Source organism: Otolemur garnettii, unplaced genomic scaffold (assembly GCF_000181295.1).
Source record: "Otolemur garnettii isolate 467f Iridium unplaced genomic scaffold, OtoGar3 scaffold00116, whole genome shotgun sequence".
In the NCBI taxonomy this organism is placed as follows: Eukaryota; Metazoa; Chordata; class Mammalia; order Primates; family Galagidae; genus Otolemur; species Otolemur garnettii.
Genome location: NW_003852511.1, coordinates 6,771,055 through 6,786,528, shown reverse-complemented (window position 1 = coordinate 6,786,528; position 15,474 = coordinate 6,771,055). Strand labels below are relative to the sequence as shown.

The window sequence follows — 15,474 nt, the reverse complement described above, 5'->3', positions numbered from 1 at the left end:
TGGGGATAGACAGGGAAGTGGGGGATGAGGATAGACAGGGAAGTGGGGGATGGGGATAGACAGGGAAGTGGGGGATGGGGATAGAAAGGGAAGTGGGACTGCGGAAGCGTCAATCAAATGTGATGTTCATGTCTGAATCTATGGTGTGAGTCAAGGGATCCCCATTGAAGAGGGATTAGGGTGCTCTAATGAGAGGTCAGGACATGTGCCCAGACTACAAGGAGGAAGGTAGTTGCTGGTGACCTTGGAGGGAATGGCAAGAGCAAAGAGATGGATAATCTGAGCATGGACTCCAGCAGCTCCAAACCAAGTACCCATGAAAAATCTGAGAAAACTTAGTTAAGCCTTATATTTCTTTGTACCAAATACTAGGGCACATATACATTCATATAGCAAATAGCCTGCTATATTCTCAGTGGTGTTGCCTACACAGGCTTGTTAGTTACTAATTTTATTCATGTTATTATTTTTTACTATCTTGAATAGTACACAATATTATGACTTGGAAGCTATCCTTTTTATAGGTCTAGTTTACCCGGTGCTCTGTGAGGTTCCCATGTGCTGCTGAGTGAGGCCAAGGGAGCTCATAAGTTTTTGTCTCACTTCCCCACTGGCCTGAAGCACTGTGCCAAGCATTAAGGCTCTTGTCCCATGCTGTACAGAAATAGTCAGCGTCATCCTCATCCTGGAGCCCAGAGATGATCAAGGAAGCGATGTTTCCTGACCTGGACCCCTTGAATCTCTCTGAGATCCCTGAGGGTCGATTGTGCACCCTGTCCACCAGGAGTTTGGGGGACCGACCTGGGTGCTGCTGCAGCCAAGCTGCTCCCTCATTACCAACATTATTGCCATTCCCAGTGCAGGTGATTGTGACTGTCTGTCCCAGGTTCATGGTCATCGATGGTGGCTGAGTCAGCTCTACCTGGGCCAGTGACACTGTAAGAAGAACAGAGAGGACAGTGAGAGTGGGATCACAGCCCACTGTGAGTGAAAGCGAGGAGTGTGGATCAGAACTAGGTGAGGATCCCATAGCTCCTTTTCCCACACCCACTGTAAGAGGCACCCTCACCTGTATGACATACGAGGAGGGTGAGGAGCAGAGGAGCCCAGCTCATGGTGCAGACTCAGGCTCTGTTTCCCCAAGTTCCGATTTGGAGACTGAACTCTACTAACTCTCCTTATATCTCCCACAGTCTTCATGGGGGTGGAGTCACTATATTCAAATAAGACCTTGCTTTCTGTCTGTTCCTGGGCCACCTGCCTGAGTACTCACAGGTCAGCAGGAGAAAGCATAAAAGGAGAGTAAAAGGCCAGGAGCTGGACCCCTGGTTGGAGGTGGCCTGACTCATGATGACCCCTGGGTCCTTCAGGTCAGTGCTGTAGCCCAAATCTAACACAGTGAACACTGTGATGGCTGAACTCCCCTGCAGGCCCTTAAAGGTTTCCCAGATGGGTGGGGCCATCTCAGGAATATCCCCCACTGCTCCTCACTGCCCTCAGATCCCAAACCCTACTTTTCTTTATGAAACACCTGGGCATTCCAGATGTGAGGAATTAGAGGAACACTGGGTGTCCTGACCCTCTTTTCTGAACTGTTCACAATGTTGGTGAAAGATACAAGGAAGCCGGGAATTCTCAGTATACCGAGTGCCAGGCTAAGTGATTCTCTTGCCTACAGAGAGCTTGCCTTCCACCTGCATCAGCATCACATATGTCATTACTTTACTGACATCGTCTGTTACATCTACAGAAATAAAGAATATTTTATGTTTCCATTTTTGGGAGTTTAATCACACTTATTAGCAGCACTCTCATTGTCAGCCTCTGAAAGTTCTCTATATTGTTATTTAACTTACTTTTTAACCACTATATATGTCTCTTTGCTTGAGACCCTCCCACTCAAGTGTAAATAATATTCCTGTCTACTTTCCCAACACCCATTATACAGGGACAACCTTGCAAATGTTACAGTGTGAGTTTGTGTTTTACAATAAACAACTCACATTTTTTCTTTAGGACTTTTGCTTTTTATTTAGTGGATTTTTTTTTCTTTTTAAACTGATAATTATACTTTGAATTTTATCCATTTTTACATGAAATTATTTTATTACTTCCAATTGGTTAGCATCCCACCTTCTATGTGTTGGTTATAAATTCCCCTTGTGTTAGACAACTAGCTTGCATGCAACACTTTGCTCACAGTAAGGATCCTCTCATAAATAGTTCCCTCTGTACAGCTGTACAGGGTAGACAGCTGCATGGCATGTGCAAACACACTTATTTTTTGTGTGTGCTGAGGACCTTTCTTCCAGATGGCTGAACATGTTTATGCCCCCACATTTGACAGTTTGTGATTCCCCACATTCTCACTGGCATCTTATTATATTTTACATTTTGCTTATTTATTGTTCTTTTTTGAAATTTCAGATTAATATGAGGGTACAAATGTTTAGGTTACATTGTTTTCATTTCTAAGGTAAAGTTCAAGTTGTAGTTAAGCCCTTCACCAGGGGGGGTGTACTGAACACCCTCACAATGTACACATAGGTGAGATCTGGCCAATTGCCCCCCTTCCCCCCTCCCTACTCATACTCTGAAGACTCCATCTGACATTCAGTATGTCAGGTCTTTCTTGTCCAGCTAGCAGAAGTACAATGGGGCTAGTGGTTCCACAAATCTGGTGTTTGGGGGCAAACACAAGTAATAGTTGGTACCAACACAAATGATAAGATCCAAATGTTGCTGCTTCTACCACAGCACAAGGTAGTGACTTCCTGGTCCACAGACTCCAGCAATAACAATGGTCACAAAGACCATGTCCAGGACCCTGAAAGCTCATTGACTCACAGAGATAGAAGGTGTAGGGCCCAACCACCAGCCAGGCTGGGCACCAGTCCTCTGTGCAGAGAGTGGTGAGAATGAGGAGGAAAAAGGCCAGGCCATGGTGGAGATGCTCCAGACATCTGCTTCCCAAGACCATCAGCTGAGACAGAGATGCCCAAATCTTTATCATTCCCCATACTCTGGTAGGGGTAGGAGCCCATCATTAAAATTATTTTCCACCTCTCTGATTTTCCAAGCACCTCCCTGAGACATGACTGATTCTGGGTCCCTCTGCCTGGGAGTTTGGTTGTGGAAGGTGTGAGTCTGGTTAACTTCTGATGTGGGCATCCTCAGGGTCTTGGGAGGAATGATCCACCAGGCACAGGGCACCAGCCAAAGAACCCCAGCTGTGGCCTCACCGTATGTACCAAACACAGGCCCACAGCGCCTCCTGCTGGCTGTCCTGGTTCAGCATCGTGTCTGAAAGGCACTGTCAGCATCCTGGGCTGTGTCTTTGCCTCTGTGAGGGGGCCTACCTGACCTTTGCCTTTCTTCACAAAGGACACCAAGGGTCCTCTGTAGGCTCCAACTTTCTCATCAGAACTCATCTCTTAGCTTCACAGAGTGCACTCCTCACTGTTTGGACTTACTGAGTGCTCCTTTGTTTGTGTGAGGAGTGAACATTCAGCACAGCAAAAGGACCCAAAGAACAGCCACAGCCTCAATGTGTAGTATTCTTGAGAAGCTCTATGTCTTTCTGACACCAATTTCCACAGACTTGGAAATTTATTACTTTCATGCCCACCCAGGTGTGGATAAGGTAGGTCTCACAGGAGATCAGAAAACAGCCCTGGATCCCACCTTCTCTGCTTTAGTCTGAGAGAATTATGCTCACCCAGGATCCTAGAGGGAGGCAGACACATCTGTGCTCCCAAAAGCAGACCAGACAATCAACATGCCTCAGCAGATGCTGAAATGGCCTCGACATTCATGTCTACCCCCTCTCAGTTGTGACTTTACCTCAGTCCTATCGCTGATCTTAAATTGTCCGTGTAAATCAGCTTCATATTCTCAGGGGTCCTCAAACTTTTTAAACAGGGGGCCAGTTCACTGTCCCTCAGACCATTGGAGGGCTGGACTATAGTTTACAAGAACAGGCAGCAGTAGCAAAACACCTGACAGGCGGATACATGTCCTGGGCGGGCCGCATGTGGTCCATGGGCCTTAGTTTGAGGACGCCTGCTTCTTGCCTGTACTCTGAGATCAGGCTGTCCTCCCAGGGACCAACTAGGAGACACACCCATCTGTGACCCCAGAGTCAGGCATGAAGACCTCAGTCTTGGCTGTAAATATTGAAGCATCCCTGTGACTCAGTTTCAGTCCCTCCCACCTAGGGACTAGGGTGGCACTGCCTGTCTAGGGATCTACTCAGTGGCCATTAGGAGACTTACATGGGGCCAAGAGGAAGCCAAGCTGTCCCACACACCTGATAATAGGCCCAAAGAGGATCCTTATCACTGCACCAGCTCTCTGAAGTCCAAAGTCCAAAGTCCAGGATACAGTCCAGTCCACCCACGGACTAAATGGATTCTATGCTGACTAAGACTTAAAGTAAGTGCCTCCCCTCCTATTATGGTTTCTATTACAGCCCCAACAGCCATGTGACCCAGATACAACCCCATTCAACTATCGTCCCAGAGACAATTCCATCAGCCCAGAGACCTAACAGAAGAAGGCATTAATGTGCCAAAACTGAAAGTATATAGCTATCTAACAGTATTTTTCCTCTTGTTCTCCTCATCCTTTAGAAACCACCTTTGTAATTTCTGTTTCTGTGATTTTGACTATATTGGGTACTTTGTATGTGTGCAATTGTAAAATATTTGTCTTATCTTGCTTAGCATAATGCCCTCAAGTTTCATTTATTTTGTGGCTTATGACAATATTTCTTCCTTTGTAATGTATGTAATATTCCATTACATGCATATAACTCATTTTCTTTATCCATTCACATCAATGGGCATTTCAATTGTTTCTACCTCTTGTTTTTTGTGAATAAATGATACAATCAACATGGGTGTATGAAGATCCCTTTGAAATTCTGATTTGAATTATTTTGGATATATGCTCACAAGTGGGGACTAATGAAATTTTTAATTTTGATTTTTAGTTCTTGGAATATAGGAAGAGTCTTATTTTATACTCTGTGTTTGTAACTCCAACTTGAGTCCCTGTGGTTCTATTTTTTTTACTTGTTCTTTTTTGTCTATGTCTTCTTAATCTGTCATATATGGATATAGTTTTGCTGAGTATTATATATTCTGTTTGTTTTTTTATTAGATCATATTTGTGCACATTAATTCTATCATGGGATATGAGATCTTGAATGATGTTATTATCCTACAGAGAGGCCTTATATTTGCTTTGGGCAGGTTATTGTGAAACATTAACAATAATTGTTAAAAGAGACAAAGATGTTCATTATTTAATGGTGAAGAGGTCAATTCATCAAGAGGACATAAAAATCACAAGTACACACACACCTAACAGCAGAATGCCTACATATATAAAGAAAATATTAATGGACATGAAGGAATAAACAGATAGCAACTTAATACTAGTAGGGGACTCCAATATCCCACATTTAATCACCACACAGAAAATTAATAAGGGAATACTGAACTTGAACAGTGCTTTATACCAAATGGACCAAATAGACATACAGGGTGTAGATAAAGTTCATGTGCCATTTAAAATAGTTGTAACTTCAAATTACACACGAATTCTATGTCCACTCTCTATATAGAAATTTCTATTCAACAGCAGGTGAATGTACATTGTTTTCTAGTACACATAAAAACATTCTCTAGAGTAGACCATTTAAGGTCATAAAGCAAACCTTAAGAAATTCAAGAAAATTTAAATAATATCTAATAGTGTTTATCACCACAAGGGAATGAAACTAGAAATCAGTAACTGGAGGAATATTGAATAATTCACAAATGGACAGAAGTTAAACAGAATGCTTCTGAACACCCCATCATTCAAAGGAAAGGTCAAAAGGGAAATTTTAAAATATCGTGAGACAAATGATAACAGAAACACAACATAACAAAATTTATAGGATTCAGGAATAGCAGCTCTAAAGGAGAATTTTACAGAAATTAAAAAGAAGAAAGATGGCTTGGTACCCATAGCTCAGTGGTTAGGGTGCCAGGCATGCACACCAAGGCAGGTGGGTTCGAACCTGGCCCACGCCTGCTAAACAACAATGACAACTGCACCAAAAATTAGCTGGGCTTTGTGGCCGGCACCTGTAGTCCCAGCTACTCGGGAGGCTGAGGCAAGAGAATCATTTAAGCCTAAGAATTAGAGGTTTCTGTGAGCTGTGATGCCACAGCACTCTACTGAGGGTGACATAGTGAGACTCTGTCTCAAAAAAAATAAAAGAAAGAAAGAAAGAAAGATAACAAACAGCCTAACATTATGCCTCAAGGATCTAGAAAAAGAAAGATATATTAAGCTGAAAGTTAGCAGGAAGAAGGGGGCAATGAAGATCCGAATACAAATACATCAAATAGAGAACAGAAGAAACAGAGGAAAAAACATGAATAAAACTAAGTTTTTCTTTTGAAAAAAATTGACTAAATTCTATGTAGGGTAAGAAAAAAGAGACAACAATCAAATAAGTAAAATTAGAAATGATAGTGGATCCATTACAACAGATGTCTCAAATATTAAACAAAACCATAAACTATTATGCATAACTATATGACAACAAATTGGATAACATAGAAAAAAAACTAGATAAATTTTATTATAACATACCAAGATTGAATCAGGAAGAAATAGAAAGCTTAAATAGGGGAGTAGTAAATAAAATGATTTAGAGATGTAATTTTTAAATCTTTCCAAAAGGACAAGGCCAGATCCAGACAGTCTCACCACTGAATTCTTCTAAATACTAATAGAAGAATTATCACTAATACTTTTTAAGCTCTTTCAAAAAATAGAATAGAACCAGAGGGACTACTTCATAGCACATTTATCAAGGTCAGTATCACCTTGACACTAAAGACAAAGACACCACAAGAAAAGAAAACCAGAGGACAATATCTCTGATAAACATTGATGCAAAAATCTATAATAAGACTTTAGCAAAAAATTCAGCAATATGTCAAGAAGATTATATATCATGACCATGTGGAATTTATCCCTGTCACGCAAAACTTAACACATGCAAACCAAGCATTGTTAAATCATATTGACAGAATAGATAGACAACACATGATCATCTCAACTGATGCAGAAAAACATATGACAAATTTCAGCATCTTTTCTTTTTTTTTTTTTTATTAAATCATAGCTGTGTACATTAATGCAGTAAGGGGGTACAATGCGCTGTTTTTGTATATAATTTGAAATATTTTCATCAAACTGGTTATCATAGCCTTCATGTCATTTTCTTAGTTATTGTGTTAAGACATTTGTATTCTACAGTTAGAAAGATTCAGATGTACCCTTATAAGATGAACCATAGGTGTGATACCAAAAAGTCGGAATGCCTTAAATATAGAAGGAAATCTCTCAAAAACAATAGAGTCTATTTATGAAAAAAATAACAGCTAACATCACAATTAACAGGAAACAACTGAAAGGTTTCTCCACTAAAATATGGGACCAGGCAGGGATGCCCCCCTCACCATGTTTATTCAACAAAGTACTGTCAGTACCAGTAAGAGTAATCAAGAGAAATAAGAAACCATCTCTCTCTGAAAGGAAGAAGTAAATTACCTCCATTTGCAGATGATGTGATTCTATATATAGAAACTCTGAAAACTCTATCAAAAAACCTGTTAGAACTAATAAATAAATTAAATAAAGTTGCAGGATACAAAACCAACATGCAAAACTCATCTCTACACAAATAACAACCTAGCTGAAAAATCAAGAAAACAATCATGTTTATGATATCACCAAAAAATAAATAAATTTGAACAAGGAGGTGCAAGATTTGCACACTGAAAACAGTAAAACACAGATGAATGAAGGGTAGGTGTGGTGGTTCATGTTTGTAATCCTGTAAATTTGTGAGCTTAACACACATCTCAAATAACTAGAAAAAGAAGAATAAACCAATTCCAAATTTAGCAGAAGAAAAGAAATAACAAAGCTCAGAGCAGAACTAAATGAGATATAGAACAAGAAAACAATGCAAAGGATCAATGAAATAAAAGATCATTTCTTCAAAAAGACAAACAAAATTGAAAAATCAATAGCTAGACTATCAAAAAAAAAAATAGAGACAAGATTCAAATAAACAAAACCAGAAATGAAGAAGGATACGTTTCAACTGATACTACAGAAATATAAAAGGTCACCAGAGACTATTATGGACAACCATGTGTGTATACTCACAAACTGGAAAACCTAAAGAAAATGCATAAATTTAAATTCCTAGATGCATACATTATATGCATGTGATTGAACTAGAAAGAGAAATGAACTGATCAATAATGAGTAGTGAGATTGAAACAGGAATAAAATCCAAATTAAAAAAATAAAAAAGAGCAAGTGTCACCGTATTTACACCTGAATTCTACTAGCCATATTATGAATAACTGGTTCCAGTACCTCTAAAACTGTTTCAGAAATTGAGGAGGATAAAATTCTCCCTAACTCATTTTAGGGAGTTTGCCCTGATACCAAAATGAGACAAGGACAAAACAGCAACAACAAAAAAGAAAATTACACAGCAAAATCCCCGATGAACATAGACAAAAAATCTTCAGCAACATGCTAGGAAACCCAGTTCATCACTACACCGTGAATAAGTGGGTCATATACCAGAACATAAAGGTGGCTCAACATATAGAAATCAATGAATGTGATACATTGTGTAAACAGATTTAAGGGCAAAAATCATTTCATTATATGCAGAAAAAGAATTTTATAAGATCCAGTATTCCTTCATAATTAAAACCCTAAATAAACTAGGCATAGAAGAAACACACCTCAAAGCAATAATGGCCGTATACCAGAGACTCACAGCAAATGTCACACTAAATAAAGAAAAATTGAAAGCATTCCTTCAAAGAACTATAACAAGACAAAGATGCCCACTTTCACCACTCTTATTCAGCATAGTACTGGAAGTCCCAGTCAGTTCAGTTAAGTCGAAGGAAAAACAACAAAAAGTAATGCATCTGGGTTGGAAAAGAGGAAATCAAACTACCTTTGTTTACTGATATGATCATTTATCTACAAAATCCTAAAAACTACATACAAAATTTCTGGATTTAATGAACGAATTCAGTAAAATTTCAGGATGCAAAATCAACATACAGAAATAAGTAGTGTTTCTATACAACAGTAACAATCTAGCTAATAATAAAATCAAGAAGGCAAACCATTTACAATAGTTATAAAAACTAAAATATATAGAACTATGAAGGAACTATATATCTCTGAAAGGAAAACTAGAAAACACAGATTAAAAAAATCGTAGATAGGGTGGCGCCTGTGGTTCAAAGGAGAAGGGCGCTGGCCCCATATGCCAGAGGCGGTGGATTCAAACCCAGCCCCCGCAAAAAAAAAAAAAAAAAAAGCTTGTAGATAACACGATCAAATGGAAAAACATCTCAAGCTCATTAATTGGAAGAATTAATATTATTAAGTAATTAATGATACATAAATTTAAATTCCTAGACACATACAATCCCTGTCAAAAGACCATTGTAATTTTTTTGCAGAAATAGAAAAAAATATCGTATGTTTATATATAACCAAAAGGAGCCTGAATACCCAAACAATCCCCAGCAAAAGGGGCAAAGCTGGAGGCATCTTATTATCTGACTTCAAATTATACTACAGGGCTTTAGTAATGAAAACAGCATGGCGCTCATATAAAAATGAACACGGATCAGGAGAACAGAGGAAAGAATCCAAAAACAAAGCCACATATCACCAACTAATCTTTCACAAAGTTGACAAGAACATACAATGGTGAAAAGACACCCTTTTTAATAAATGGTGCTGGAAATTATCTTGTTCTATTCAGAAAAATGGAACGGGGCCTCTATCTCTCACCATCTAAAAAATCTACTCAAGGTAGATTACAGACTTGAATGTATCACCTGAAACTATAAAATATACTAGAAAACAACCCATAATAAACTGTTCCGAACATTGGTTTAAGCAAAGAATTCTTAACTATGACTTCAAAAGCACAAGCAAATGAGACTTAATTAAACTTTCAACAATAGAAAAATGAGCCTTAATTAAACTAAAAAGCTTCTGCAAAGCAAAAGAAGTAACCAATAACAGAGTGAATGAACAACTCACAGAATGGGAGAAAATCTTTGCAAACTATATATCCAACAGGGACTAATACTCAGAGTTTACAAGGAGCTCAAACAACTCAGACATAACACCCACCACAAACCCAAATAATCCCATTACAATTAGGCTAAGAATATGAATATAAATTTTTCAAAAGAAGACAAAAATGCATATAAAAATGTCCGACATCCCTACTCATCAGAGAGATACAAATTAAGCCACAGTGAGATATCATCTTATACCAATCCAAAGGACTACTATTAAAAAGATCAAAAAAATAACAGATGTTGAGGATGCAGAGAAAAGAAAACTCTTATACACTCTTGTTGAGATATAAATTAGGATAACTTCTATGGAAAACAGTATGGATACTTATCAAATAACTGAAATTAGAACTACCCTAATTACCATACAATCCAACCATCTTGCTACTGGGTATATAACCAAGGGAGAAGAAATAATTTTATCAGAAAGATACTTGTGTTTGTATTTTTATCACAGCATTACTCACAATGGCAAAGACAAGTAATCAACCTAAAGGTTCATCAACAGAATACTGGGTAAATAAAATGCAGTGGAATGTAGGCAGTCCCCAAGTTACAAACATCTGACTGATGTATAACTCAAAAATTATGAAGAGAGACCATTACAGGTGATAGGTAAATATAACCATTCCGACTGATATACAAATTCAACTTAAGAACAAACCTATAGAACCTATCTCATTTCTAACCCAGGGATTGCCTGTAATATTCTGCTATAAAAATAACCATGAGATAATATATTTTGCTGCAATGTGGGTGAAACTTGAGACTGCTATCTTAAGTGAAACAAGTCAGATATGGAAAGATAAATATTACATGTTATCACTTAGGACTGGGAAATAAATAGTGTTTATGCACAGAAATTGGAGTGTGAAATGATGGACGGGGGAACTCATACGAGGGCTAGGTGGGAGGGGTTGTGTGATAGGAGGTTGTCTGGTGACCACATTATGTGTGGCTACACTGTGGATACACTGAAGACCTCAGCTTACTACTAAGAAGTATATCAAAGTAGGAAAATTACATGTGTACTCCATGGATATATACAAATGTGTTAAAATATAAAAAAGGTGAAACCCTTCATTGGTCTAGTTACACAGTGCCCATCTCACTCCAAGAGCCACTGTCCTCATTAAGCCGCCAGCCCATCCTGTTCCACCCCCATACACACACTCTTTTTTTTTTTTGAGACAGAGTCTCACTATGTTGTCCTCAGTAAGTGCTGTGATGTCACAGCTCACAGCAACCTCCAACTCTTTGGCTTAAGAAATTCTCTTGCCTCAGCCTCCCAAGTGATCATTTGAATCCAGGAGATTAAGGTTGCTGTGAGTGAGGCTGATGCCATTGTACTCTAGCCCAGTGAGAAACAGAGTGAGATTCTATGTTAAAAAAAAAAAAAAGTACACAACGTACTTTTTTTGTTTGTTTGTTTTTTGGTTTTAATTGTTGGTTTGTTTTTGTTTTTCTTTCCCAAATGCACTGTGGCTCACAGAGTAAGGGAGGAATTTCTCCAGAGCATTTTTACAAAATGGTCTGTCTTTACCCCTGACCCCCTTCAAATTGCAAAAGGAAAATATCTCTCACCTGCGACTGATGGGATGGAATGGCTACACAGAGGCAGAAGTCAGTACAGTCACTTGCTTGTGTAACAGACCACAGGGAGAGAGCGGCCACCTTTGTGTGTAGAGGGGGCTGTCACTGTCCTGCTTTCTGGGCCCCACAGCAAGTAGGGAAGGAATAAAAGGATGCTGCTCTTTGGAACACCATGGGGGTGCCTGGAATGACAACCACAGTAGCACGAGGATTTAGCTGTGAGCCTCATGTCTGGAAGGCGCAGCCCCCTATGGCTCATGACGACAATGTCACATGTGATGCATCATTTGATTTTCACCACACATGGGGAGAGTGCCTGTCATTCTAGTAGGAATAAAGTGAAGTGAGGCTCTCTGATTACAGACTGCCCTCTGAATCACGCTCTCCCCAGGGAGTGAGGACCACCTGCTCGCTCTCTGAGGACACCTGTGTGAAAAGTGGACACCTGGCTTCCTACAGAGGACAGGATTATACTGCTGACTCAGCCCTCATGGGAGAGGACTGTACCCCATCCAGGATGGGGGAGCTAGCTGGGGACAGTGGATGATGAGTTACCTCTGGGGTCTCTTGGGGAAAGAGGGAACAAACAAGAACTTGTCAGCACGGCCACAAGTGTATTCTGATAAACTCCCAAATATTGAAGCCGGTTCCTTTTTGCTAAAGAGTTCTTCCCTCATTTTATTTAATGCTTCACACATATTACAACAAAGAAGGAGCAGAAACTTGAACATGCCTTCAACACTTGGCTTGGAAATCTCAGCTAAATATTGAAGTTTATTATTCTCAAGTTCAGCTTTTGCCACAAGTGCAAAACGCAACCCAGCCAAGAATTCTTCCATGACACAGCAAAGGTGCCCTGTTCTCCAATTTCCCGTACATTTCCTCCTTTCCTTCTGAGCCTTCTCCAGCATGGTCGTCAGCACCCACATTTCTAGAGACAGCATGTTTGAAACAATCTAGGCCTTTGCTAACATGCCTTTCAAAATTCCTCCAGGCTCTACCTTTTATCTAATACCAAAACTACTTTCACTTTTTAGATGTTTGGTACAAAAGCACCTTTCTTCCAAGCAACAAAATCTGTACCTGTTTCCATTGTGACTGTGTGACTTGCCGCAAACCGAGAGGCTCAAGGCAATGTGTACCCGCGTGTCTAATATACTATATGTGGTGCAAAATGGAGCAAAGGATGGGGGAGCTTCAGGGGAGTCTCCTGAGAAGAGCTGTTGTGGACATAATGGTGAGTGTTAGTTGCTACAGTGAGAACTGGCCACTGTATCCTCTATGGACTTGAGAATATATTGATGTTTTCAGTAAAGGAAGAAAAAAGAGAAGAGAAAAGAAAGGAAGGGATGAGAAGGGAAAGAAATGAAGGGAAGGGAAAGGAAAGGAAGGGAAAAGAAAAGGAAAGAAAAAAATAAAAGAAAAGAGAAAAATGTGGACTTTTCAGTCATCTGTTTCAGACAAATTTCACAGTTCAAGGATGAACTTAGGCCAACTGTCACTCAAAGACGACAGCGTAGGTGAGATATGGCATGATAGCTACAGAGAAAAAGAAAAAAGAGAGAAGTGAGAGGGGCAAATCTGAGGAATGTTTAAGATTTTCTTCTCCAGCTCCAGTTATCAACTAGACATGTAGTGTGATTGAGAAACAAGAGTAAGTTAATACTCTGAGGTTTCCAATTACATTTACTTTCACTGAGAAAAGGGCAATGCCATAAAAGCAGATAATAAATATTAGACAAGGTACATGATTGGGAGGATAACATAACATAACATATTCATTTGCTTGATAATTGCAAATGAATATGTTTTAGCAAAAACATGTGTTGTTCATCCAAAGCATGTTATGATAATTAACAGCAAGCAAGTGTGATAGATACCTATATTTTAGAATCTCCATTTCTGGCCCATAGTATCCTTATCCTTTTTTATATAGTCAAAACCACAGTGAGGAATGAATTGCATGGGAATGGCATCCTACTGTTTCAAGACCACTTTTTGCTTCATTGAACAGAAGGTCAGCACTGTGCCCATTGTCGTCAAACACATCCACAATGATTTCTTTGAAGATAGAATTGATTTTACCACGGAGATAAACGGTATTTATCCCCTTTACATGATATGTTTTAATCTTGAATTTTCTTAAAATAACAAGTATTATCTAGTTTTGATAATAGGAGGGAATATATAATTAATGATTTACAATGATTTGGACTATAAGCTTAAAAACACCTGTACAACTTCCATCCAGCGTGGGCATCAGAATCAAGAAATAAGCTCCTTGTACTCCCCTGGACTATACTTGACATTGGTAACTAATGGACATCAAAGTATTTATTTGTCAACCTCCAAAGCCACAAATTCTTGTCATTTTTGTTCCTGTTTCCATCTTCACAACTGAATTTCAGTTGACAATGAATTCTGTGGACAATGCTTGGTGCTGTCACTGCCTTTAATGTGAGGATGGATCTGAAATATGTGTAGAAGGCACCCCGCAGTGAACGGGAGAACAAGGAGTCTCTGGGGACTGATGAGTCTTCTCCTTCCCATGAAGAGGGCCCCTGGGGGAGGACCACAGGTCAGCTCCCATGCTGACTAGACACGATCCCTCCCTGTTAGCTGCCCTCTGGATGATGCTGAACTTCAGGTCCACATAGGTGAGCAGAAGAAATTCCTCTCAGATCCTTTCACTTCTGTGTTTGTGTTGGTTTGAGCAAAAATGTTAATTTTTTTTATTAATTCATGTATACTTAATGCATTTATGGGGTACAATGTGCTGATTTTATTCTTTATATCTATTTGATGAAAAAGTGGGAGAAAATTTCCGAGTGGAGATTCTTGTTTTTATGAGAACAATGTAGGTGCCTTCCAGTCTCAGCAGAGTCACAGACCAGTGCCTGTGGAGTATATGTCCCCTTCTCCATCTGTCTGTGCCACTATGAGAATCATCACTGTTCCTGGACTGACAGTGATAGCCTCATCCTTAGCCTGCAGCCCAGAGATGAGCAGAATCCCTGCCTTGGTCAAGGCATCTTTGGATCCAGAGAAGAAGCTGGGGATCGCAGAGCCGTGGTGCTTATCTGAGCCTGAGTAGTGGTATAGGAGGTACCGGGGAGGGCTCCTTGGATTATGAGTAGTAGCTCAGGAGATACCTGAAGGGTATCTCCAGGAAGGGTCCCTGGCTTCTGCTGGTATAAGCGTACCTAGAAATCACTTGCTTGGAAGCCACTGCCCAGGGTGCAGGTGAGTCTGGGTGATGCTCCCAGGGATGCAAAAAGGGAGGGAGGCTGAGTCAGCACAGGCTGGGAGAGGAACCTGCAACCTCAAACACTTGTGGGTGCTGGGGTAGGGACTAGGGCTAGCCTGCTGGGGTTCTGAGCCAGGGAGTGGTCCACTAGGGGAGCGGATCCTAGACTCCAAAGCCTATACTAACCTATGCAGTAAAGTAAGAGTAGGAGGAGAAGAGGAATTGTGTCCTACAGCTGTGTGGAAAACTTGCCCATGTCGTGGTGGGTACAGACCCCCATCCTCACAGTGGTTCCTCCTGTCCCAGTCTGTCTTATCCATTCTCAAAGGTCTCACAGAGAAGGCACTGTTTATGCAAAACAGTTACCACAATACATGGCCTGGGAGGATTGTGGACAGTAAATTAACTGATGTGCAGAGCTTGCAA

General features: G+C 40.0%; 1 gene segment (V, D, J or C); it reads right to left on the bottom strand.

Moving 5' to 3' along the window:
• Window positions 1–526: 526 nt before the first annotated feature.
• LOC100960402 lies at window positions 527–1,134 on the bottom strand. The segment is given in 2 exon segments: window positions 527–936; window positions 1,070–1,134. Coding segments are annotated over 2 exon segments (456 nt in total).
• Window positions 1,135–15,474: the final 14,340 nt, after the last annotated feature.